At 38.3% G+C, this 27,162-nt stretch overlaps 1 protein-coding gene across 3 annotated transcripts in view; it reads right to left on the bottom strand.

Annotated features, from left to right (window-relative positions):
- LOC124171907 (NADP-dependent malic enzyme-like) overlaps positions 1-27,162 on the bottom strand; it is a 195,425-nt gene that overhangs the window by 20,949 nt on the left and 147,314 nt on the right. For all 3 annotated transcript variants that reach the window (XM_046551316.1, XM_046551314.1, XM_046551315.1), the window contains exons 5-11: positions 26,893-27,073; positions 20,720-21,031; positions 19,998-20,136; positions 19,080-19,166; positions 16,264-16,406; positions 15,464-15,634; positions 8,713-8,836 (exon numbers count right to left, since the gene is read on the bottom strand). In XM_046551316.1, coding sequence (XP_046407272.1) covers positions 8,713-8,836; positions 15,464-15,634; positions 16,264-16,406; positions 19,080-19,166; positions 19,998-20,136; positions 20,720-21,031; positions 26,893-27,073 — 1,157 coding nt within the window. The remainder of the gene's footprint in view (positions 1-8,712; positions 8,837-15,463; positions 15,635-16,263; positions 16,407-19,079; positions 19,167-19,997; positions 20,137-20,719; positions 21,032-26,892; positions 27,074-27,162) is intronic.

Below are 27,162 nucleotides of genomic sequence, written 5' to 3'. Positions count from 1 at the left end.
GGCTTAAATTGCTCAACAAAGTTCAACAATGTCATTTAAGATGGGTATCAGATTGGTGTGGAAGTAAGAGAATTGGCTTCCCACCCCAGAAGCCTCGATTCAAATCCTGCCATCATGCAGACCTATCAGAAACTACCCAATCACTGTTCAAGTGCTTTGTGGAGGGCACATCAAGTACAGCACTACAGTAGACTCTCATTAATACGAACAATAATCGGATGTTTTCCCGGCGTAAGTGTTGGATGAAAAGTTCTCGGGCTTTCCACCGGGTAATAAAATCCTTCTCCGCCGACGTTTCGATGTCCATCAGGGGCACCATCCATAGCCCCTGATGGACATTGAAACGTCGGCGGAGAAGGATATTATTACCCAGTGGAAAGCCCGAGAACTTTTCATCCAATACGAACAACGTTATTACGAAGTTCTCGTTTTTAAGGAAGTAAATCGTTGGTCCCGACGAAAAGGCTTATCCAAGCTATAGGAACAGAAATGTTATTACGAAATTTTCGTTTTTACGAAATTACGAACCTCAGTCCCGGTCCTGGCTGTTACAAAATTAACTGTATTACGAAGTTCCACGCATAAGCTATGGAATTTAGATGGATATTCACTACGCAAAGTTTTAATAATCACGCCACGTTTAAGTTGTCCTCGTGTACTGTGACCAAGAGCGTCACTTATGGTTATTTCTTCACCATTCGCGCAACGTCATAAAACAAGCTTCATTCCTGGGGAATCATGGTGACAGACTCATTACAGCTCTTAAATTTGATGTACAGTTAGTTCTCTTCTTACGCACATTCGATTTACGAACTTTCAGAGATGACAGCATTAAAAAATTTCAAATTTCGAATTCGGAGCCTTTTGATTTAGCCGTTGCTACGCCGTGCGGCGTAGAGGAAATCGTACTCTAGGCATAATCTGAACAAAGTATCATTCATTCCGGTGTGAAGTTAGGAACTGTTCAGCGTTTCGCCCGTTGTTCCTTGCCGCGGAGAGCGATTTTTTCGGCTCCGGCTGCGTTGCACGCCCAGCTAGATCAATTCATCACAAGCGTGAGTTAGCGCACGATTGTTGTGAAGTGTTGCATTCTGCAGGATAACCGTACTCCTCGATGCCTTGCATACATTACGACCGGTCTGATGACGGCACAATAGGAGGTGCGGATAACCCTTCGCCAGCACGGTTTGCAGCCAATCTTTGTCCCCCAAACGCACCTCACACCATCGCTTAGTCATACAATGTTGTCAAATGCATTAAGGAGCACCGAAATAAGCCTGATCCACTAATACATGCCCTTTCTTCGAATCCCCAAAATAAGAGATTCTTCCACTGGGTCCTTCACGCTCGTCGTCCTTTCCGTCTCCTTTTTTCACGGAGGCCTTTATAGGTGTTTCACTTTCTCACCTGGCAACGTTGCCCCGACCTAGACTATTCTGCCTGTCATCGGACAACTCTCGGCGGCCGGACCGTAGGTTTATAAACTTTAGAACAAGGTCTTGAAACGCATCTAGTTCGTAAATCGGACTTATTGTACTCGGGAGGATATCAACCCTCGATTACGTCATGCCGCATGCCGAAACTGAAACGAATTTTCCTGTTTATATATATTTCCGCGTAATTTAATCGCATTTATCACACACGGTTTTTTCAACGATTCTTAAAGAAACGTTCATACGAACTTCGTTATTACGAACCTCCGGATATTCGGTCCCGTGAACCTCGTAATAATGAGTCTAATGTACATCAATAGTATAGGACGCTTAGCCATGGTTCCCTTGGTGCCTCTTGTAGGCTGAGGTCAATGCCAGGATTCTCTCCACCCTTCCTTTCCCACCCTTCCCTCATGGTGCAAATGACTTTACCTGTCAGTTCCCTCTTCCAAATAACATACTACACTGTCATTTACAATGTTAAAAATTTAATCATAGTAGGTGCTGAGGTTACTTACTGACCGACTCATCCATAATGATACCATCCCACATGATTAATGAGAATATGTAACATAGCAAGCATGATTTATGAGAACCGCACCATCATCCACAAGGTAAGCTCAAAATGAAAGCATCATTAAATTGAGTCTCAAACTTGATATTTCAGGACTTGACTACGTAAACTACCATACCAAAATGATATTTTTATGATTCAGGGGTAATATTTTACATAAATATTTTCTGAGAAACAGCTGTACCCTGGAGTGCAATATTTCAGGTCTACCACATGAACAGTGCTCAATTTCACATGAATTGCTGTGCAAAAACTTTTTTCCCTGGACAATTTACATGAATTGAGGCCTGGGGCATGGTGGACATCTTTCACAGCAAAAGTGAATGGTTCAGTTTTCACTAGAGATGTGCGAATAATATCCGCAAATACTCGAATACCTCGAATACTAGAAAGTATTCGATATTCAAGGTCTCGAATAATTATGCCAAAGGTACGCTCTCGAATACTTCGAATACTTTGAATTTCGTGCCGTACACTGTCGTTGGTAGTTGACTCGGAAAATTGTAAAGAACTCCAGTCGTTTATTGCATGCAACGCCATCTTAGGTAAGTTGACGAACTACATCAAAGTCGCGGATTAGAGAGGTGAAAAAAGTTCGATGTGGGGAACCGAAAATGATTGGGTGAAAAAATCCAAAAATCCCCGGTTTCCCCCACCAGGAGAACCTCAGTGCCGTGGGATAGCAACCTTAGGGCATTTTCCACGATCCGCTATCCCCCTCCATTCAGCACTCGCCTCACCCACTCTGGCCCTTTTCCCTTCTCCGAAATCAAACAAAAGGTCCCAGCTCGCGCAGGGATCATATTACGAAGACCTTAGCTTCGAAAAAGTTACACCAGAACAATAAAAACATGTTTCACGCCCTCCCCCCATTTCTCACCCACTGACCTTTTTCTGGCTACCTGCTTCAAAGTTCCCCATTTCTGGAGGTCAACTGCTGCATGAGTACCATGGGATAGTTACATTAGCGCATTTCCCAAGATCCGCTATCCCCTTCCATTCAGCACTAGCCCCCCCTCTGAGGCTTTCCTCTTCTTTGAAATAAAAAAAAAGGTCACAGCTCACGCAGGGATCATATAACGAAGACCTTAGCTTCAAAAAAAATACCAAGTTACACGAGAACAATAGAAACGTGTTTCGTGCCCCCCTTTTCTCACCCACTGACCTTTTTCAGCCTACCTGCTTCAAAGTTCCCAGTTTCTAGAGGTCAACTGCTGCATGAGTCATCTATTAGCGCAAAAGTTGTCTAACAATGACTTTCGGCATTGATATCGCACCTTTATTGGATTGAAATATTAGTAATGTGCACGTAATTTAAAAAAAGAATAAGACCAAACGCAACGCATTTCTGACTTTATTTAAGCATTTTACGCGAGGAAATAAATGTCAAAATACGATGGAGACTTAGCATTCTGGCGAGACTCGATATGAGCAGCAGAGCTTCTCGGAAGTTGATGCTGTATTTTTTTCCGAAAACATGTATCAAGTTACAATTTATGAGTTGTGCTATAAATCTCTATTGTTACAGTCACAGACGAAGGATATTTTCTCAGGATATTTGGTTTCTCCCTGCTAGCAATTCGAATTCATCTTCTTATCTCGTGAGAGCTTCCAAAGATGGACTGAAAATAATTGAAGAAATCCAGTGGAGAAGCGCGTGTATTTTTCAAAACGCCTCAGATTGTCCGCTAGCACTTGACAGCAGGAGTGGGGGTAAAGCGAGCTACCAGTTGAAAATAAGAAGTTCGATAAGGCCGAGTATCAGATGGGCGTGCCACTGAAATGGCGTTTGGTAGATAAAAATGTAAGTTGTAAGATAAAAAAGTAGAAAAAAATCATTATACATCAGACAGAAATCCATCGTAGCAGTGTAAATGCTGAGATGGCATGCATTCATTTTTTGCGAGGTGGTGTGTCCCCTTAGAATATTTGAAAGAGATGTTAGTTGAATCTACCACATTGGAACCCTGATTTATCGTTCCCGCATTCATCGTTCGCTACTCCTGGTCCTTAATTAAGTTCCGTAAAGACAATGTAATTTTTTCCCGCATCTATCGTTCCCCGAAGTATCGTTTTCCCGCATTGATCGTTTGGAGATCGCGGTCCCGTCGAATAATTTTCCCGCACTCATCGTTTGATAAAAATGAGATGAAGTGTTTACAACGTGTTATTTATGGCTATTAACAACAGACACATAGTTTGAATCTTCCCCAGGAGATTGAAACGCGATAGGGAGAAGCAGAGTGCCGTGGGATAGTTAGCGCATTTCCCAAGATCCGGTATCCCCCTCCATTCAGCACTCGCCTCCCCCCGGTTGAAGCTTTCTCCTTCTCCGAAATAAAAAAAAGGTTCCAGCTCAAGCAGGGATCGTATTACGACGACCTTAGCTTCGAAAGAAAATATCAAGTTACTCGAGAACAAAAGAAACCTTTTTCACGCCTCCCCCTCTCTCGACCGCTGACTTTTTTTTAGCCGACTTGCTTCAAAGGTGAAGGTCAACTGCTGCATGAATCACCAATTAGCCCAAAAGGTATCTAAAAATGAATTTCGGCAATAGGGTAGTTTCCTTCATCAAATAAAACGAAAGGCATTGATTGCGATTCGTTACCCACCATTGGTGTATTCATAATGCACAAATTATTTGGTTTTTGAAATACCGGTTTAGACGAATGGCAAGGGTCAAATTTTATCCTCATTTGAAAAAGGCCAGATTGGCGCCCATGCGATTCCACTCCGCATGACGTCACAGGGACCTAGTTTCTACACGAGAGGATAGGAGTTATACATCGTCTGAGGTTACCAATGCATGCATGAGGCACAGAGCTCAGGGAAACATGTCTTAATAATCACCTATTAAAACTGGCTAAGTTCAGAAAGTTTTCTTCGTTTGATAAGGTATTAATAAACCTTTTTTAAGCCAAGTGCTACCATCAAGAAAGGTACTCAGCTATCCGCTAGCATCCTGCGACGTATCAGCGCTAAGCCTCGCCTCAAGGTCACCTCACCGGGTGGGAGGGGGAACCAGAAATACGACGTACGGAGATATTTCCCAGCATTCATAATTAGCCGTCGCGTTTTCGCACGCTTGAAAATTTTCACTTTTCATTTAATCGCAAAAAATAGATGTTGTCATTTAAAAATCTAAAAGCGTGAAATACGTACTCCAGGAGTAATAATATTTCGATTAAAGCAATAAAAAAATTATAGGAAACCACCCTATTGGTATTATACTTTTATTGTATTGAGATATTAGTGATAAGCACGTAATTCAGTAAAGATTGATACCAAACACGACGTATTTATAACGTTATTTAAGCATTTTAAGCAAGGAAATAGTTGGAATAATACGATGGTGATTTCTGGCGATTAATGATATCCTCGCAGCTGATAGTGAGCTTCACGGCAGTTGATGCGATTTTTTTTTTCGAAAACAGGGCGTCTGGTTACAATTTACGAGTTATGCTACAAGTCTCACTTGTCTGAGTTGCTAACGAAGCGATGTCTTCTCAGGATATTTTGTTTCTCTCTACTAGCAATCTGAATTCATCTGCTCATCTAGAGCTACGCTACTTATTGTTAGAAATGAGTGGGTAAGTTGCCTTCTCTATAGGATAAAAAAATTTCATCGCGCAGTCATATGGTCATGCTTCACCCTCTGCAGTAAGCTCTGCTTACGCCGTACGCGATAGCATTAGTGCCGAACTTCACCTCGTACGAGTGGTTCCGAACTTTCCGGGGTGGGTTGACTTAAAACCAGCGAGTGTTTTCCGTATGGGTTCAATGGAGTCCGGTTTCATTTTTATTTGTTTTATTCTTATTCGTCTTCGGACCATGGCCCTTCCAAAGACACAAGTGAGAACTTTAAAAGATGGACTGAAAATAATTGATGATGAAGAAAAGAATCCGGGCTAGAAATGCGTGAATATTGCAGAACGCCTCGGTATGTCCGGTAGCACATGACGGCAGGGGTGGGGGTAGAGAGAGATCCCTGGTGAAAACAAGAAGTTGGATGAAGCCGAGGATCAGGTGGGCATGCCGCTGACGATTAACGCCACATTGCCTCAATCATATTAAAAATTTAATTGCAAGAAAGGAACATTTCAAATAATAAACTATTTTTGGCCTTCTTGATCCATTTCATAACCAATCACTGCGACGGCGCAATCAGTTGTTTGAGGCATAACACGCACATTTCTCTCGTAAATACATGTACTTGAAATGGCATTTGATGGATAAGAATTTTTACATCAGACAGAAATGCATAATAGCCGTGAAAATTCCGAGTGGAGTGCAAACATTTTTTAGCAAGGCGGCTTGTTCCTTTAGGATTATAGAAAGAGAGATAAGTCGAATCAACAATATGACCTAAGTGTTTCGATAAAGTAATAATATTCCTGTAATCAGCTGAAATCTCGTTTGAATCCATTCATGAATGTCATAATTCGCAAAAATTCAGCGGATCCTGGGACATAGGCAACCCTGACAAACATTCCTGCATTGATCGTTTTCCCACATTCATCGTTTTTTTTCATCCATCCCCCTGAAAAACGACAGATCGAGGTTCTACTGTATATGCCCAATTGTTTCCATAAAATTAAAATATTCCATTAATCAGCTAAATTCCTGTTCGAATGCTTTAAAGGAAATCAAACTTACTCCCCATTATCTTGTGTTTCCTGCTGCATAATCAACCGAGTCAAACATTCCCACATTCATCGTATTCGAGGTATTCAAAATTCCAGGTATTCCAATATTCGAGCAATGATTTAATATTCGAATTCGATATTAAGAGTTCAAGAAATCTGCTATTCGACCCATCTCTAGTTTTAACCCCTGTTATATGGTGGCACTGCATGACACTTTAGCAGGAGGTTGGCACTGTGAGAGACAATACATCAGAAATGCACTGAAAAAGTGAGAATAAATAAAAACTTGGCTCCTAAGGACTTTCAATTTACATGGATTGACATGGTGCTTTCTTCACCAAACAAAAATACATATTTAGTTTAGATGTAAGTAGTGACCCAGGGGCTCAACACCTGAGAGTAACTACATTTTAACCAATGAATATTATCTCTGTTTCAACAATTTTTAGGGGTGGTAGACAGAAATTTTCTAGACTTTGAAAATAAGTGTCACCTTAATGTACAATTTAGTGACAGAGGAACAGTGGAGGATTTCAACAAAGATTCTTCAGTGGATGAGCAAATAATAAAGTTTTTTTCACAACAGGACACCATTTCTTGAATTACAAAGCATAATTAGCACATCACTCATTGGTCTACATTAAGGTAATAAAATAAAATCAAGTTACACCTGCCACAATGGTTACAACTGAACATTATTTTCATCGCAAAGATCCATCATGAAACCAGATGCATTGTATGCATGAACAAAAAAATTCTTGAATACAAAATCAAATGCTCTCATAAATATGCTGTGAAGTTTCTGGCTATTTTACCTCTAGGCTCACCATGGGTGAATTATACTGCATCCTGATGCAGTATGATGCTACAATAGTATAGTGCATCAGCTTATATCTCCTAACTTAGGTAATATAAATCTAATTGTGACACACTGATTCAAGTACCAGCCAGAATAGTCTTCTTATGTAACAGAGAATGGTGATGACTTCATGCATTTGGGAGACATATTAATGAAAGTCCAAGTGCTGAAATTTGTGATTAAATAAGCTACAAAAGTTCTGACATTCTTTACGAAGAAATTCACCATTCATCTATGAAATAAGGCATGTTTTCACCTTTTGATGTCGACATAGTATCATTTACTCTGCAGGGCTTCACTTGAGAAATGGAGGGCAACGTACCAATCAAAGCCAAAACTTATACTCTTCGACTAGACCACAGCCCCTACAATACAATTGCAATATCTGCTAGAACTTTAAACTCTTCAGAGTTGTCCCCAAGCACCAAGGCTTTTCAAGGCAGCAGTCAGAAATGTAATGAGAGGAAATATTGAAAGCACTAGGCTTCAAGGTGTAGTACAGTTGGGGTGATGCTACACTTATCTATGAATAGGGGAGAGGAAGAAGGGAAAAAATAATGGCAGCATTAGGTTTTTTTAGTTTTCCTGCCAGGTGGTACTTTTACAGATGTTTCAAGGGCTTGGTCAGTCTATCCAGAAGACAACCGAAGACTTAGCCCTCAAAACATTGGTATCCCACAAAATGACTACCCAGGGCGACATTCGAGAAATCTTCCAGCGAATCATATGCCAGGAAAAACTTAAATTCTTTGATGGTAGCGTAGTGTATGCAAAACCAGAAGGCCATTAGTATACTATATTTCAGTTTGAAATTGCTATTCACAATAATAGAGAATAAATCATAGCATGTACTACTAAATCGCATGCATATCTACTCCTTTTGCCCTTGGTACATGCACACCACCTCCCAATCCCATCTGATACCAGTCCAGATACAACAGAGCCCCTCAGGAATGCAACCCTTGGACTACATAAGGCCACGCTGACTAAAAAGCTAATATAATAGCAATTGAAAGCAAGCAGGTCCCAGAAATACCAATGCATTACAGGACAATAATGCCAAGGAGACATCACAGCCAATTCCAGCTATGAACTTTCTACATATGAAAGTCATAACAAATAACTAGACAACTACGCATTTAATTTTAAAATATATTTTTACTGCTCTATAAAATACTATAAATAAAAGGAATAACTCACCTGTCTTATAAGCATATTCAGCAATTCGGGTAGCAATATGCAAAGAGCATTCAGTTATTTTATTCAGATTAGGATAAAGCCGGCCTTCTTTCAGTTCTTCCTCAGTCACTAGTCGAGAGAGAGCCTGCAAGAAAATTCAAAGGCAGCATTAATTTACCTTAGTGTATCTCACCACATTTACTACCAGGGGTACCCATCCCCCCAAACTTGATGGTGCATTCCCCCAATAACAAAACTCTAACGGCAGGAGCGTGGAAGTTAGAAATTCGTGTAGGAGACTCACCCCCATTTTCAGCTGCGAGTAAAGGTGCATCTCTTACACAAGTTTAAACAGTAATTTATTCATCGGGTTATGAGAACAATAATTTAAATTCATAAATGTCAGATTGTTCAGACCTTGAATTAATTCAGTTTGTTTCATACATGCAGCATCCAAGTTTTCCTATGTAATTACACTTTAAATTGGTACCAATGCCAAGTGCCCATATTGGACATGTTGGCTTAGTGGTTAGCATGTGCTGCTGGTGAACATAGAGGTTCTGGAGAGGGTGCTAGCTATACCTCCCAGCACGGGCAAGTGAAACCAGGGTGGCACAGCATGTAATACTCATTATTTTGCTTCCAGAAGAGATAGGTTAATTTTTTCATAAAAAAACAAACCAAAAGCTTTGCCACTCTACAATAATTGCATACAAATCAGCCACAATGACGATTATCTCCAGAGTAGCAGGGTGTTCATTCCAAAAACATTATGTGGTGATGGATATCACGGCATTTCGTGAAATGATTACCAATGATTGGCTGAAATGAAGATAGAATAATTGCTTAATACAAAATTATTTAAATAAATAAAAGATCATAGCAACTTTTCCACGAGAATTTTTAATGCGTGCAACGCGTTTCGGCTTAGGGCCAGCTTCACCAACGAGGATAATTGAATTAACTCGATAATATTCTCCAAAAACCGAGATATTACAACCATCGCGTTTCACCAGATACATTAACTCAGTTTTGGGCTGTTATCTCGGTTTATACTTTTACTGACGATATTCCTCCGTTCAAAGCTTATTATCCAAGTTAATCTGAGGGCGGATGTAACGTGGCATGGCGCGCATGCAGCTTCATCAGCTCTTGGAAAATACGAATGACAGCGATGAAGAATATCGACATTATATTCGGAGACCACGTTCATTAAGGATAAATGCGCGTGCAGATTATTTTAATAAATATGGCAAAGTACATTTATTTACTCATCCCAAAATGGCAAATGAAACTGCAAAGGCAGTTCTCGCTCTCATTGAAGAAGACGAATTTTACTCACAAGGGGAGGTGGAGGTTTCCAATGCCGTATATTTTATAGCATTCGGAATGGCGAACACATCTCTAAACTGGTAGCGGTTCTAATGAATGGGTCTTAGTTTGGCTGTAATTAATTTTCATGCGGTACTTTTAACAAGCTTTACAACAATAATGTATAATGCTAAAATAGCACGATATCTCATATGTCGGGCAGTTGGCATAGTGGTACCGCCGTCGACTCTCACACAGGGGGCCAGGGTTCGAGCCTTCGCCGTAGCATCTTTTGCATAGCTTTTTTTTGTCGTCTTCATTTTGATCATACGGCGACATGTATATGAATAATTTTGATTGAAGCAAGCATAGACATGACGAAATTTTTTTATCATCATAATGGGGTACGCGATCTCCCCTTGTCAAAGCAATTTCACTTTTCTTTCTCTTAAACCTGAGCTTTTCCATGCCTATGCTCCTCTTGAGCCAATGATTCCGACAACTCTTGTCAAAATATGTTCGTATTCATAAATGTTACGAGCCTTTCTTTGAATTTTCTTACATATATATACAAAAACCTTTAACCTCTGTCCTCTTCCTGAATTAATATCTATGTAACAGCATTGTTATCTTCGAAATCGCAATTTTACCAATGTGAGACGTAATTAAGTATTGTGGCACAAAATAACCAAGAACTGTGTTTATTTAAAATTGGGAGTCTCAGTAAATTAAAAATTTTCATTTTTAAATAACGATGCATTAAACAAAGGTGCTTACAAGTTTTTTACCACAATATTCTCGCATTCCTTGCTCTTGCCAAACGCGGTTATCCTATTTGTTTTTCATTTATATTTTATTACCCGTGCGTGGTATTCGGTAAAGGCAAATTAATAAATCCTTCCACGAAAATGTAACATTTGAGCTTTTCTAACTCTCATTGTCAATATCAACACTGTTGCTATTAATTTTCTCACTCTGTACTTGATTGTACACTTACCGCCTTATTAAAGCTGATTCCGTGTCATACGGTTGCTTACCGTAATTTATTTGTCCCACGTCAGGGTTATGAAAAACGTACGAGCCAAATCATTTATTCTGATTATCTCGGTTTTTGAAAACTAAGATCAAACGTCGTTGGTGGAACACGATCCTCACATTTCTGAGATAATAATTTTAACCGAGTTTTTGAAAACTGAGATCATGGAGAATATTATCCGTGTTGGTGAAACTGGGAAACATTCCAAAAGCATTATGTGGTGATGGATATCACGGCATTTCATGAAATAATTACCAATGATTGGCTGAAATGAAGATAGAATAATTCTTTAATACAAAATTATTTAAATAAATAAAAGATCGTAGCAACTTTTCCACAAGAATTTTTAATGCGTACAACGCATTTCGGCTCACTGAGCCATCATCTGGCACAAGGCTGATCAGACCAATGTCTTGTACCAGATGATGGCTCAGTGAGCCGAAACGCGATGCACGCATTAAAAATTCTTGTGGAAAAGTGCTACGATCTTTCATTTATTTATATATGTCTAACTTCCACCAATTGAAGCCTGAATCTGTTGAACTTATACAAAATTATTAATTAATATATTACTATCCATATTCGATAAGGTGTGCAAATCCAAAAAGGTGGAAAAATGCACCCTGGAAACTGAAAAAAGCATATGTGCCCACAAAAGGCAGCAAAAATAGGCTTTTAAGGTAGGTAACTTTTGAATCTTTAAAGTGTGCTATGCATATCTGTACACAAAATGGACCCAAAATCTGCACACGGAAAGTGTTCCATGAAGTACTAAATTCACTCACGATTCTCAAAAATTCAATTTCAAATAGGAACCACAATTCTACACTCTTGGTGTACCGTTATTTCAATTCTAAGAAAATTTCACCAAGGCAGAAATTAGGCTGATAAAACTATGAAACCTAATGGTTAAGAATTTATCTTCCCTAAAATTTTATCCTTGCCTTGTATCCCCAACAACACACATTTGGATATACATATGTATATATATTGTATTTTCATGGGTCACATACATATATATTTTTGTTATGTATTACATCTGTAGTACATATGTATTATTGAATGTATTTCCTTTGTATTCATACATATGTAAAAGTGGCACTTGTTACACGATAAATACATTTGTATTTTTTGTGTATTTTTGAAATTTGGATACTTATGTAAATGTGGTCAAAAATACACAAAAATACAAATGTATTTATCGTGTAACACGTACCACTTTTACATATGTATGAATACAGAGGAAATACATATGTAAATGTGGTAAAAAATACACAAAATATACATTATGTATATTTCATGTAATACTTGGGAGGTAGATTTTCGTGGCGTCTTGCGAAATGTTCATAAACATTTTTTCCAGGAATAATATGTTCACAGCAAACGGCAGATTTCCTTATTTTAATGATCATTCATCCATTCGAATTTATGCCCAGAAAGCTTAAAAATAAATCATATACTGGTCGATGTGAGCAAGGGTAGTAAAGATGGCGGCTATTTATGTTAATTTGTAAATGCATGCGAAATACAGACGTATTACATATGTAAAATTCAGTTTCTATCCGCGAAATATACACATGGAAAAATGGTTCACAATACATGAAAAATACAAAACATAGTACTTGCACAGATCAAAAGTAAAAGCGAAGTTTAATTTTTTAAACAATATTTTAATGTAACTGTTTAGACAAAAAATTAAATTCTCAATTCCGCGGCTCACTGTCGCTAGGGAAGTGAGTGGGAGCGTGGGAGTGATGCAGTTATAATCTCGTTGACAGTAAACCTCGGCATTTCGTTCGAGACTACGAGGACGTGCTGTTGGAGGAACTCCGGCATCTAAGCTAATAAACAAAAGGAAATCCGTTATTAACTAGCTTCTGATGTATGGTTAATTTTATATTTGTTTGTATTATTATACTTATTGGAAGAATTGACATAGTGTTTAAATCCTCGATAACCGGTGCGTGTGGATGGTGTGCTCAACCCGAAGCTATGTTTTGCTGGAAATGTGCTTCAATCCCACACGTTATTGCGATTCGTGCAAGCCAGCTCCAGCAGTTTCCTGTCAATGGATTATTAAGGTAAGGTATGATTTATCTTTTATTGTATTGTACGCCTACATAGACTACATTAATTATGTTATTTGAGTATATTTGGATACAACTATTGGCGCAATGTGTTGACCACATTGCGCCAATAGAGGTAATTATTTTGTTTATGTTTGGCTATTGTTTTCCTTTTTTGTTGAGTTATGTATCGAGGAGACTGGTGTCCATTGAAGTTATATGGTAAAACATAGTAATGTCAATCTTGTACGTATAAATTAATAGATTATGCATCGTATAGTAATTCCGTGCTTCGCGGCTGAAGTTACTTTTTTTTTCTTCTCTTAGTTAAGAGCAGAAAAAATTGTTTAAGGAATGTTGTCGTTCACGTGTAAGTTGTTTTATCGCTGTTTATTACCACAACCTACTGTATTGTAGTTCTTGCATTCCTAGTTATCCAATAGGATAGCATATATGCTTCAGTCATAACATCTTTGACCGTAGACTTATCAGCGTAGCCTTGTCACTAATAGATTCCTCGAGGTTCCGAGCGGTTTTGCCCTCTGCTTCTAATTATTTAACGAACAAGAAGTATTGGTCGTGTAATATCGGTTCCCTTAAAGCAAAATGTAATATTACTTTCATCTTGAAATGCAGTCAATCAAGGTGCATTTCGTCATTATTATTAACACAAGATAAATACGTAACTTTCATGCGAAAGTTTGTCATTATATGTAAGAAAAAGGTGCATACGGGCCAAATTAATTAATTATAATTTTCTTTTCATGCTCTTTCGCGCATACCCAGCAGGCGACGATGTAAATAGCTTGGCCTGGACAAGAGGAGAATGGATTACGGAAAAGACGACGAAGCAAAGCCAGAAGACCAGGTGGAATTGTTAATACCGAGGTAAGCTTTGAGGGAAAAATTTTTTAAAACCATAATGGAGAGGTTTCTTAAAGTTAAGCCTAAAATTATCGGTTATGTATGAAATTTATTTGTTTGAAAATTTGATATCACAAGTTTATATTTTTTCTGTGTGAGTCATCCGCTACTAAATCATGGTACTAATATATTAGTATCATGTACTAAATAAGCATACCAATGGATTCACGTTTTCCTAGTTAATTTATATTTAAAAGTAGTCATATGATCTTTTCTCATATTTCTCATTCTTCTTAAGAGAAAGGCTATTAATTTTGTAAAATGAAAGCATATCCCCAAAATATCTGATTTCTCAAAGGACAAGGTCAAATCTGTGCTAGCTGGGACCTCGACATAATTGGTAAATGAAAAATTTTAAAACTTATGTCTGGAATCTAGCAGAGAAGCCAAACTTTCATTTGCATTCAGAATACAGAATTAGTACTAAAATTACAGACTTCACAGAATACTGACTGCCTATATGAATTGAAAAAAAAAATTGAAAGGCCTTGAGCTCCTATTCAGTTCTTACAAAAAGATATATTTTTGCATGACTTTTAAACTTGACTTCTTCTTTTCTCCTTTCAGAAAGTGGCTAATTGTGCAGAGTTGGTTTCCTGAATTCAGATTTCTTCTTGTGCAATGGGTTACAACGCTTGTTCCGTGCTAACATTTTTTTCTATTTTCCAACTCAAACCATTGTTTGTACTTGATTTATCTTTGTGCCATTTTTTAAACGAAGTTTCACCTACTGTTTGCTGACCCTTAATGCTTGTTAGCAATATTCATGGCCACACTTGTTATTTGTGTGTATTATTTTATTTTTCTCTTTGAATAAATGTTTTATTATCTGGATGTTCTGGTTTCCTTATATTTATTCATCCGTTTGATCCATATTGATATCAAGTGGATGTGGGTCAGAAAATCAATATGTATAATTCGTGTACGAGGGCCTGCAGATACATATGTATATTACATGTAAGGATATACAGATTTCCAATTTGTAATACGCATGTATACATACATCCTGAGGGACTTTTGAGCCACTTTTACGTGAAATATACAGACGTAATACGATTGTATTCCATTGTATACATATGTATAATTCATGTATGGGTATTCAGATTTCCAATTTGTAATACGCACGAATACATACATCCATAGGGACTTTTGAACCACTTCTACGTGAAATATACCGATGTAATACGATCGTATTCCATCTTATACATATGTATTTGGTCACGTATTTTTTGTGTATTATTGATGTAATACAGATGTAATACAAATGCCGTGTTATCTGGGATAAGCCCCTTAGCTTACAATAAGCTGCCTTTCATGTTTTTCCTTAGGAAAACCATAAGAGACAGATAACTCTTTTACTATGGGTACCTAGTTTGTATGCCAAACGACAGGGAGAACTTGTGAAAACTATGTATCTCCATAACATGGTAAATACCTCGGCAGCAATGAGGAACACTTCCTCATGGATGTGGTGAATTCCTGTACAGATCACTCCAAGGGCAACACCTGGGAATATATAAGCGTTATTTCCTTGTCCAGGGTTGAAGGTCTTTCCTCCAAATTCTACAGGTGGGAATGGTGATCCACTGGCAAATATGCAAGTGCCCTGCAGGGAACAGAATTACAAAACATCAACATTGGCCACTATCACATGTTACAAATAAATGTCAGGGGAATATGAATAACATGAAAGTAGGCATGCATACACAAGTTATTTTACTCTGCCATTACATAAAAAATACCATTCCCAGTCGGAAAAATATAATTTAATAAGGATGTCTTGTTTAGTGACATCTTGCAGAACTAGTCCAATGGAAATCGGTAAAAGGAAGAACTGCACATCCAAGAAAAATTAATCCTAAAATTTGCTAAAAAATGACTTCACTTGAATAAAATCTTTTTTCAAAATTTTCATCCAACATGCACCCCCTGCTGTTGAAAAATAGATGTTCACAACAAAGAATGATTTTCCTCCAGATATGAAAACAAATTATCATTGACAAATTGAGTTACAGTCCGCCAAAATAATTTCCATAGTACTTTATTATGAAAAAATTCCAGATCAAAAGTAAAAAGAGATATCAAGAGTTTCTGGGAATACAACCCACATAATACATGCAATGCCTAGTTTTAATAGCCATAAAATTTGACAACCATATATTTGGATAGAAGGAATAATTTTAAAATGCCAAACAACTAAAACTATTATTAAAATTTTAAGAAACAAATTCATACATTTGTGTGCTTGTATGCATCTTCAGCAGTGCATTCTGCTTTGTGTGTGGGGTTGCTCAAAGCAAAAATCACAGGATTTTTGGAAAATGTTGCCATTTTCTGCAAAATCTTTGTGGTAAATGCTCCACCAACAGCTGCTGCACCTGCAAGTTAAAATAGATACAGTTAGAGATGACAGAAAATTCAAAATCTCAGCCACTAAGGCAACCACTTTGCCTAATTTTATTTAAATTAAGTTTCCTGAGGGAGTTAACAGCAATGATGGACCAATACATTTTTTCAGGTGAGAACCAATTGCTTGAAACAAATGCCATATAGATTTCATTCTAATTGCATTAAATGATGATATTCCCTACATACAACACCTGCCACTCAGATGATCATTAGTGCCACTCCCACAAGGGCCACTCAGATGATCATTTGTGGTTTTGAGGCAAAATTGCCTTTGCCTCACCTTTAAGAAATTCTTGTTTGCGATTCGCTCCAGTGCCCACTTACAATGGGGGCACAAGATGAAATTACTCCCCCCACCCTTTAGCTTGGCCATGGACCAAAACAACAAATTGACCCATTGATGCATGGAGTCTCATTTTCCACTAACACACAATGTTAATAAGGTGTTCAATAAAATAGTTTAAGAGTTGGTTACATCAAAGACAGGAAACGGACAGTCATATTATGCCAAGAATTACCAGATCACTGTAACAGTTCAGTAAGGACTCATGTGTTATAGATCCTATGTTATAGGTTACAGATATTGGATTTCCCATCAAGGATCATCCTAAGCTGCAGATCTACATAATTAACTCTTCATTGTTGAGTTAAAGTCAGATATTGCCAACAAAACAGTCACTTTAATCCCTTGGCTTGCCTTTTTTTTCTTTTCAAGATTGAGACGACTCATAACATCAAATCCTAATACCTACCATATACTCTCATGTACCACACCCCCTTGTGTAAGATGCACACCTTGCTTTTTGGGTAATGAATCTAGTAAAATGACTTCGAAAAATGACTTTTTCCCCAAAAAATGAACTTTTTTTATAATCATTGGCCACCAATCTCAGCGATTCCTGGCACATAACAAATAAATTACATATATAGGTTCCTGTGGTATGTGAGAAAATTCTGTCCCTAATGATAAGAGTTGTACAAACATCAAATTTTTAACTTAAAAGCAAAAAGATTTTTTTTGTTTTTACTTTGTTTTTTGTTGCATTACAAAAAAGCAAAAGATGTTTTAGCAAAAAGAGGGTGCTTCATTACTGGAAATCACAGACAGTACATTACAAGTCATTGAGATAAGATGAAAGGAAGAAATAAGGAAGGCACTTGTAAGTAAGCTTGTTGGCATTTTTTATGGGTCTCTTATGGCCAGGCCGACAACCATCCAGAGTAATGACAACATGGAGGCCAAACTTTCAGCACTTCTGTAGATGTTGTTATTATTCCATTGTTTTTGAGCATTGATTAAGGCATTTATGTACAAGAAGGCCATAATTTGAAAATAATTCATATTTATGAAATGATGGTGAAAACGCGGTTGAAAGAAAAACACATCGTTTCACATGAATACCTAACAACGTAAAATGAAAAAATGCCGGAAAGGAATCATTAATATGTATATTTTATTAATTGGGTTATCAGATATTAAATTATAATTCATAAATGCTAGACTGTGTGGGCCTTAAATAATTTCAGTTAGTTCCATGCATAGAGCAGCCAAGGTTTTCTATGAAATTGGGTTTAAAGTGGTACCTAGCCCTCATATTATAAACAGAATCCACGGTGTAATGGTTAGCATACAAAATTGCTGATATAGGGATCATGCATTCTATATTCCAGGATGTTATTTTTTTCTTTCCACCACAAATAAAAAGTATGTGTACATATTTATGCGTTGCATCTTTACCAGCCAGTCACTTGTAGTTGTTAATTCTTTTTTCTATTTACCGGAAAATCTATTATCAGTTGTTCAGCTCTTAGAAAGACTCGCTGAATTTCTGTTCTCACTGAATTTCACCAGTAGGCTTTAAATTCATGTCTGGCTGAGCAGCGTAGCATGTGTAGTGCGTTGTTCTGCCACCTTTGGCACTCCAACAGAAACGACTTATGTTAACCTGAGGATGTTTGACAGCATTGCTTACCTATTCTTCCGTTAAATCTTGTCCTTGCCTTGTATAAGTCCCTTAGCTAACAATAAGCTGCTTATCAATTTTTTCCAAATGAAAACCATAAGAAACGGATAACTCTGTTACTTTGTGCTATCTGGGATAAGGCAAAAGAATAATTAAATTACTGGCCAGAATAATATATTATAATACCAGGAATAACTGGCATACTGTTTTCGCAGAAATTAAAATAGCTGATCATCTTGTGACAAACAGTTCCTTTATCAACCGCTGCTTTTGCATTTGAAAACTTGGCTTGACTTGTGTTTTGAAGAAGTGGTGAAGTTTTTTCCTTAACCCTAAGGCTTTGGGAGTTCACGATTGTAGCTCCCAGCTAGTGCAGAAATGACCTCCTGTGCAGGAGGCACCCCCTATCACGAGGGCTGGGGTGGTAGCGTTATGCCCCTCAGCGATGCTTATGGTGAGGGAAAGTGTCCAAGTGCAAAATATCCTGGTTGCAATAAGAATTTTGGGTCAATGCCGCAGTCAGCGTGCAAAACGTATAAAAACATTCCTGCACTCTAAGGGTTAAACGAGACTTGATTTGAATTTTCATTTGCCCGCATAGCCCTAACTCATGGTGCACACAATCTCAACAACTTAAGAGAGACGAGGCACAAATTCATTAGGAAATTCTCTACTTACCAATTAGTACAGTGGGTTTCAGTGTCTCCACAGCTTCTTCAAGGGTTTTCACAGGAGGATGTTCTTTGGCAAATTGCTGTTTTTGGCCTATGGAACATAACAGATCAAGCATATTAATACCCTTGGACTTGAAAATATAAGAAAAAACATGCCACAAATTGTTCCTTTTCTCAAAGAGTCCACTACTGAAACACTTTGCATGACAATGTCCTATGATTTCACCCAGGCTTTAAGTTCAACTTCTATTTTACTCACCCTAATCAAGCAAAACCCTTGATTTAATTTGCACATTAATACTCTGGTATTTAAAAACAGAGGCTGTGGCATGTGCAGATTCTCACTTGGGAGGAGTACCCGACCCCATCGACTTTTTTTGACAAGAAATTTTTGACAAAGTCAGTTTGCTTCTCTCTAACTCTCAAATTTACTGACGCTAATGATGCTTGGCAATAACTTGAAATGATGGATCGATAAGAGTAGGAAGACCAAGACCAATTTACACTTTGTCCAGCTTATTTTAAATAACGGCACTCCATGATATTCAAAAGGTTAAATAAAAACACATACAACGGTGTATCACTGCATGTCTCTATTGCTTAATTTTCATTATTTCAAAAAGTCGCGGACCCCCTGGGTCACCTGCAGTCACTTATATTCAGTGGTTCAAACTAAAGGTTTGTTTTGATAGATGAGGGTAGAGCTCACCCAAGACCAAGCCACAGGTCTTTAAATTTCATGCATTCAGGGTAGGAGGACCAGTTCCTTTCCCTGGGCCACGTTGCACTCCAAAGATTTATTTCAGGGGAGTCAAAAGATTCCATCTGGGGTTCAACCCCAAGAAAGCAGCTCCCCAAGCACACTCCCCACGCAGCTCCCCTGATTCTGCTCTACGATAAAAAAGCAGAAATTGATACATGCCTGATATGCCTCCTTCAGGGCGATTCTTGACTATGAGGCCTCGAGAATCAACCATCCAAATCCTTGATAAGGCCTCTTCCTTGGAAAGACCCTCAGAGTTCATGGCCATGACGCACAAATTAGCAATTCCAATGGATGCCTGCATAAATATTGGATGTTAGCCTCTTCTCTACGTCCATTCATTCATTTATCACTCCACTTGCAAGTAAGCATTCACTATGTAAACACGGTTAAGACTTTTGAAAATACTTCAGTTATTTCCTTCTTTTGGCATGACTGAAATAGTAATTTTTGTACCTTCTGGCACTAATTCCAACCAGGCAAAAACCATAATATTGATAAATCTTTCATATCGGTTCTGATTCCCATTTGGTTCCTAGAAATGATTATCCGTCCCAGTCCTTGGTTTTAGCTCTTATGCATGTAAAATTTTTATCATTTCATTTACAACAATTATGAATGATTTTTATCTAGGTTACAATGGGTCTACAACTTAAAGTAACACATCAAGTCATATCACAAGTGATTGGATCCACAAGATCACTCTACTTAAGAGTCTGCTTCACGCTTTAGGCTCACAAAAAAATTTCCATTTGGGTTTTATTTCAGCACCGATTCATTAAGGCTTTGGTTTCAGTTCTCAGTTCAACAACCAGTAGAACTGAGAACTGAATGGACCCATCTCCATTAAATTCAATTTTCTGGTGATAAGTGATACTGACCTCTCCAGCACCTTGGAACAAAATAGTATGGTCTGCAAGACGAGTCTTGGTAATTCTCAAGGAAGCCAACAGTCCAGCCAGAGCAACAGATGCTGTCCCCTGGATGTCATCATTGAAGGTACAATACTGATCTCGGTACTTATCCAAAAATCTGAAAGCATTATGATTCCCAAAGTCTTCAAACTGAATGAGGGTGTTCTGCCCATATCGCCTTACCACTGCATCCATGAATTCATCGATAAATTCATCATAATCTTTTCCCGTGACTCTCTTTTGCCTTAGGCCAATGTAGAGAGGGTCCTTTAACAGCTCCTGAAACAATTTTAATAAATGCCAGAGTTTAGAACGTACATAAATCTTCCTAATAACCTGAAGATGAGTAATAGGGAACTTGCATATATTTCAGATATAATCAATAGCCCCAAAATTATATAAAAATATATGTTTGTATACCTCGGTGAAAGTATTTTTATTATTTTATGACGTGGTTTGCGATATTTAATGCATCAAAGTTAACGAGAATTTTCAAATGCAAGTGAGAATCGAAAACGCCCGGTGATTGGCTGGCAGCTGATAACGCTCATCCCGACAGACGGCATGCATCGAGGCTTTTCTTCTAATTTCCTCCGTGGGAATGCAGACGAAACTTTTTTCTGGGGTGTTATTGCACAGAGGAACAATGCACCACTTGTAATTTTTCCTTATTTCAGCCATGTTCTTCTTTAAACGCAACGTGGCTCTTCCAAACCTTCAGTTACTGGGCTTGGATCTTGGACTCCTACTGAACTATGACGTCACGGCCTAAGATTAGTGGGGGCGGTATTTTTTAGCCCTAGAAACTCGGGAGACTTTTGAGAGTCATTTTCTAGTGTATAAACTGAATTTTAGGCGGAAAAAAGTATATTGCGGTACTAAGTGTTTACTGTAGTATTTCAGCATACTGTTTATAAAAAGTATGCAATTTCCCTATTATCTCCTCAAAACTGCACTTCTCCAGTTGTACATTTTCCTTAGCATACCTTCAACATTCATGATTAAAAAATTGAAATATAACCTCTGAAGATCCGAGCAAGAAGTAGTGGAATTTTTCCATATGGAAATAAACACTTGCAATTTTCCATGATAATAAAATTAATTCCAACCGAGGTTTCAATGTGATTACATCACCTTCAAGGTACAAAATGGTGTACCTTGAAGATGATGTACAGTGAGTCCTCGTTTAACGTCACTTACCGTTCCTGAAAAATGTGACGATAAACAAAATGACGTTAATCGAAACATAATATCCCATAAGAAACTATGTAAAAAGTGAATATCGGCTCCGGAACCTCACAATTCCTATACGAAAAAATTTTAGCGTATCATATCTGGGGCATTTTTTACGATGGGAATGCCAAACTATGGCATAAATACGAGTTCCTGTCTTCATCGACGACAATAGCAGCAGTGACGTAAATCCTTCTCCATTATTGTATCTTCCCGCATTTGCTTTTCGGCTTCGCTATGGTGGTCGCCCGGGCGAGCGTCGCCTGGGCATCATCATCGCTGAAACATCGTCGCAGTTACAGGAACCAAAATTATTGTGAACACGGTGAAAAAAGTGACGACAAAAACTCCGAGTTCTACACGGAAAAATGCCTCGAAATCACATTTTAGGCTCCTGAAAACCATTATGTCAAGTAAATCCTTGCGCACCTACCTAAGAATTCATTTTGCAGAAAATTTGCTAAAACCGTAATCGCAATTAACAATAAACACGCCGTTTAACACTTCGTTTAGACTGACTGTATTACCGCCCACAAAACGAACAACCTGCAACGCCCGCCGCTTCGCGTTTTTTCTCGAGCGAAATTTAAAAGACTTGTTATCGCGAAGCGAAGGTGCGATAAACGAATGACGATCTCAAAATTGTCGTGACGTTATAGCGAAATAAACGAAAGAAGACTAAGATATTAGTTTGCAGCAAAAGAGAGGAGGCTAAAACAAACATCAACCTAGGACAGCATAAGCTTGAAGAGGTGAACGAGTTCTCTTACCTGGGAAGCCGAATTACCAGCGATGGACGGAGCAAGAAAGAAATACACAGTAGAATAGCGCAGGCGAAGAGGGCTTTCTACAAAAAGAAGAATCTTCTTACAGCTGAAAATACCAGCATAGAAGTAAGGAAACAATTCATCAGATGCTACATATGGAGTATGTTTCTCTATGGAAGCGAGGCTTGGACGTTGACAGCAGCAGAGAAGTCAAGAGTGGAAGCATTCGAAATGTGGTGCTACCCAAGAATGATGAAGATAAAATGGATTGACCGTGTGAGTAACCAGGAAGTGCTACGGAGAGTAGGAGAAAAGAGAAGCCTCCTAAAAACATTAAGCAGAAGAAGGGACAACTTAGTTGGCCACATTTTGAGGCACGATGGTCTGATGAAGACAATCGTTGAAGGACAAGTGGAAGGGAAAAAGGGCAAGGGACGGCCCCGAATGAGTTATATAGGACAGGTTATAAAGGATGTAAAAGAGAATAAATATGTAGCTATGAAGAGATTAGCGGATAGGAGAGAGAAATGGAGAGCTGCGTCAAACCAATCTTAGGATTGTTGACTAATGATGATGATGATAGCGAAATGACGTTAAACGGAGTGACGTAGAACGAGGACTCACTGTAGTAACATCAAAAACTAGGTGGGAATGAATTTTATGATCGTGGAAAATTGCAAGTGTTTATTTCAACATGATATATAATCACCTTTAACAGAAAGTTTTAATTATTTTTTGATAATTTCTAAACAAAACTTTTCAATGCTGCCAACTAATGCTTATAAAACCATGAAAGACACTAAATTTTCATAAAAACCAACAACATACTCATTAATTATTATGGCCACTGAGATTGTATATCAGTGAAGAGACATAAGCAATAATTGACACTTCAATACATCTGTGAATGTATTTAGCCACTGCCCGGTATATTATATCACAACTTTGAAAACAGCATTTTGTTAATAAAAGACAACCAGTAAAGGTAACAGTTTAATAAAAAGCGATATCCAGGGTGAGATCTTGGGTGTCTCAAATTTCTAACTACCTCTCAAAGCAAATTTTAACATTCTCAAAATGTTGCCTGCTCTCATCAATGTTAAAGATATGATTTTGTTCCAATTCATATGATATGTTCTGTTGGAATATTTACTCCAAAGTTTTGAAATTCCATCATAAAAACAATATTTTCTTCATACTAGGGTGACCATATTTTCACATGAAGAGACATCAGCTGTGATGATTATAGGCATTGCAACCTCATGAAGACAGTTTTATACCCATTTTTCTTTGGTTATCTAGAAATTTCGTTCGGAGGGGTCCAAAGCAAGGAGGGAAAATATTTGAAAAACAGGATACTAATTAGGGTTTTAAACTAATTTTAACTCTTCGTAATCGAAAAAACTTCATTTGTTGAAGAAATATTTTGTAAATTCATGATTTATCAATATTTCTTTTGTGAAGGAGAATAATTGTGTTTTTATATTTCGGGGGGGGGGGGGGCTCCAGACTTCCCAGACCCCCCTGGCTACGCCACTGGTTAGATGGCTACCAAAGAATCGGGATGAGAGGGTAGTGAGCAACCCGCATCACGAATTTTCATTTCCACAAATTACCTCTGAGAGTTTTGTTTTGGTCCAGAGCAGCCGCGGCAACAAATTCGAGATATGCAATGAAAGGAACGCATCAATCAGCTCCCCATCAATCATACTTTGTCTTTCATCGCGAAATATTTCTCGTTAAAAATGAATGAAATTTTCAGCGTACAAATAAAAACCCTTGTCAACAACGGGGTCGCACATTAGGATCTGAAATCGCTGTCCATTAAATAGATTCGATAGCTGGATAGGGGAAGATAAGTTGGGAGGAAAAAATCCTCCCTATTCCGTCCTTTAAAAGTTTAAAGTAACAAAGAGCGAAATCTGCCGCCCACTTTTCCTGAGTTGGAGACGTCATCGAAATTCTGGTTCATTAACTAGTTCAGGGAGAACCGCTCATTTTGAGGAAAGTAATCGCTCACGGGGGGTGAGCACAGCAACGAACTACGAGAGGCCAATGCACAAGGAGCTGCGAGCAGGAGACAAGAGGCGGTGATCCACTCGCCATTGAGTTCGTGACATCATCAACATACCTGTGAAAAGGTCAAGGACGTCGATTTTTCGTCGCGCATAGCTCAGAAAGCATGCGTTGGATTCAAAACGGACAAATACGCATCATTTTTTAACTATCACATTCCACGATGGAGCGCGGATTGGCGATGCCAGCCTTTGTGTTCTCAACCATCCAAACGATCAAAATGGTCACATAAATGGTATACTGAAGTTTCAATAACAATTGATGTCTCTTCACCATAAATAAGGTCTCACTGGTCGAAAAAAAACATGTTGATTTTTGTCGAAATTTTGAAACTTATAACAGATAATTTTAGAAGAAGTGTAAAAAATTCACATCAGTAATATTCACAGAAGTAAACAACTTTTGCCGAGCACAATTCGTTTTACAACTTATCCATTTTAAATCCACTATTGTTTGCAAATTTTCATCTTCATAATTACTCCCAGCACTTAATTTTATTTAATAAATCTACATTTTCCTAACGCAGTACATAAGTTAAGGACTTAAAACCACAATAAATAATGGGATTGAATATTATATTTTAACATACAAATTCAACAATTTTTATTGTAAATTGTTGGGCCAATTAATCAGCACGTGGCCCCTTTCGCACAGCCAACGAGGGTCAATATGTTAAGTTAATACGCAAGCCAATCCCCTATAGAGACGAAAGTGGCGCATTTTAAAAACGTACTCGATTCATTCACTGGAATACCATCGGCCTCCGCTTGCGATATTCCCGGCGGCCAGCAGCGCAAAGAGGGGTCTGTGCACATCGAGTGGTTGGAATTGCCGGGCAACATTTTCGGGGCTTGAGTTGAAAAGCGAGTGTTTCGGGGTCATGCTTTCACAAATACCTAAATATGCCCCACCATAGGCTGATCTAGAAGCACCATCACCAACAGGGTAGTTTCCTTCATCAAAGAAAACGAAAGGCATTGATTGCGATTCATTACCCAACATTAGTGTATTCATAATACACAAATTATTTGGTTTTAGAAATACCGGTTTAGACGAATGGCAAGGGTCAAATTTTATCCTCATTTGAAAAAGACCAGATTGGCGTCCATGCGATGCCACTCCACGTAACGTCACAAGGACCTAGTTTCTATACGAGTAGATAGGAGTTTTACATCGTCTGAGATTACCAATGCATGCATGAGGCACAGAGCTCAGGGAAATATGTCTTAATAATCACCTATTAAAACTGGCTAATGTCGGACAGTTTTCTTCGTTTGATAACGTATTAATAATCCTTATTTAAGCCAAGCGCTACCAGCTAGCATGGTACTCTGCTACCTGCTAGCATCCTGCGTCGTATCAGCGCTCAGAGCCTCGCCCCAAGGTCACCTCACTTGCAGCAGCGGGAACCAGAACGACGTCACACGGAGTTTTCCCGGCATTCATACTTAGGCGTCACGTTTTCGCGCGCTTGAAAATTTTCACTTTTCATTTAATTGCGAAAAATATATATCGTCATTTAAAAATCTAAAAGCGTGAAGTACGTACTCCAGGAGTTATAATCTTTCGATTTAGGCAATAAAAAAATAATAGGAAACCACCCTATTGTGGGAGCTATTCCATACCCATTCCAAGTAAAACGGCAGGTCTGAGACGGAAAACATTGTACTGCTTGAAGTGCCCATTTGTTACGATTTATCGCCCCTGAAATTCCATTAGTAATTTCACGTAATAGTTTTGAATCACATTTTAAAGATGCTTCCTTTTCTTTAATCAATAGGGGCGTCACAATCCATAGAAACCCCTGGATAAGCCGACGTGATACACAATATTCTAGCTAGATTTTCATGGTTAAATAAAAACACAGTACTATTCCACAACCTTATATTTTTGCAGTCTGCAAAAATATAAGGTTGTGGAATAGTACTGTGTTTTTATTTAACCATGAATATCTCATCGTTCCACCAAGTAACGCCTAAATCCGTTGATTTTATTAGCTAGATTTTATTCAAACAATCGACGAGTAATGCTAGTTAGAAGGTACTATACAATAAATTTGCTCACCTCGTTATTAGTTCCCACGTCTAAGGTGATGGGTAAACACTGATGGGGCTTAATGCCAGCCAAGGCAGTATATAAGGCTAATTTTCCCACAGGTATTCCCATTCCATAGGCGCCTAAATCCCCTAGACCCAGAATCCTCTCACCGTCCGTAACTACTATGGCTCTCACATCTGCTTCAGGCCTGGAAAATAATATTTCATGCATATTATTTGCATACAACCCTGTAAATCACCACAATAGGCGCGTGGCAGATGGTTCGACCACCAGCCA

This window comes from Ischnura elegans, chromosome X (genome assembly GCF_921293095.1).
Source record: "Ischnura elegans chromosome X, ioIscEleg1.1, whole genome shotgun sequence".
Lineage (NCBI taxonomy): Eukaryota > Metazoa > Arthropoda > Insecta > Odonata > Coenagrionidae > Ischnura > Ischnura elegans.
The sequence above is the reverse complement of the archived record's forward strand: the minus strand, read 5'-3'. Positions and strand labels throughout refer to the sequence as shown.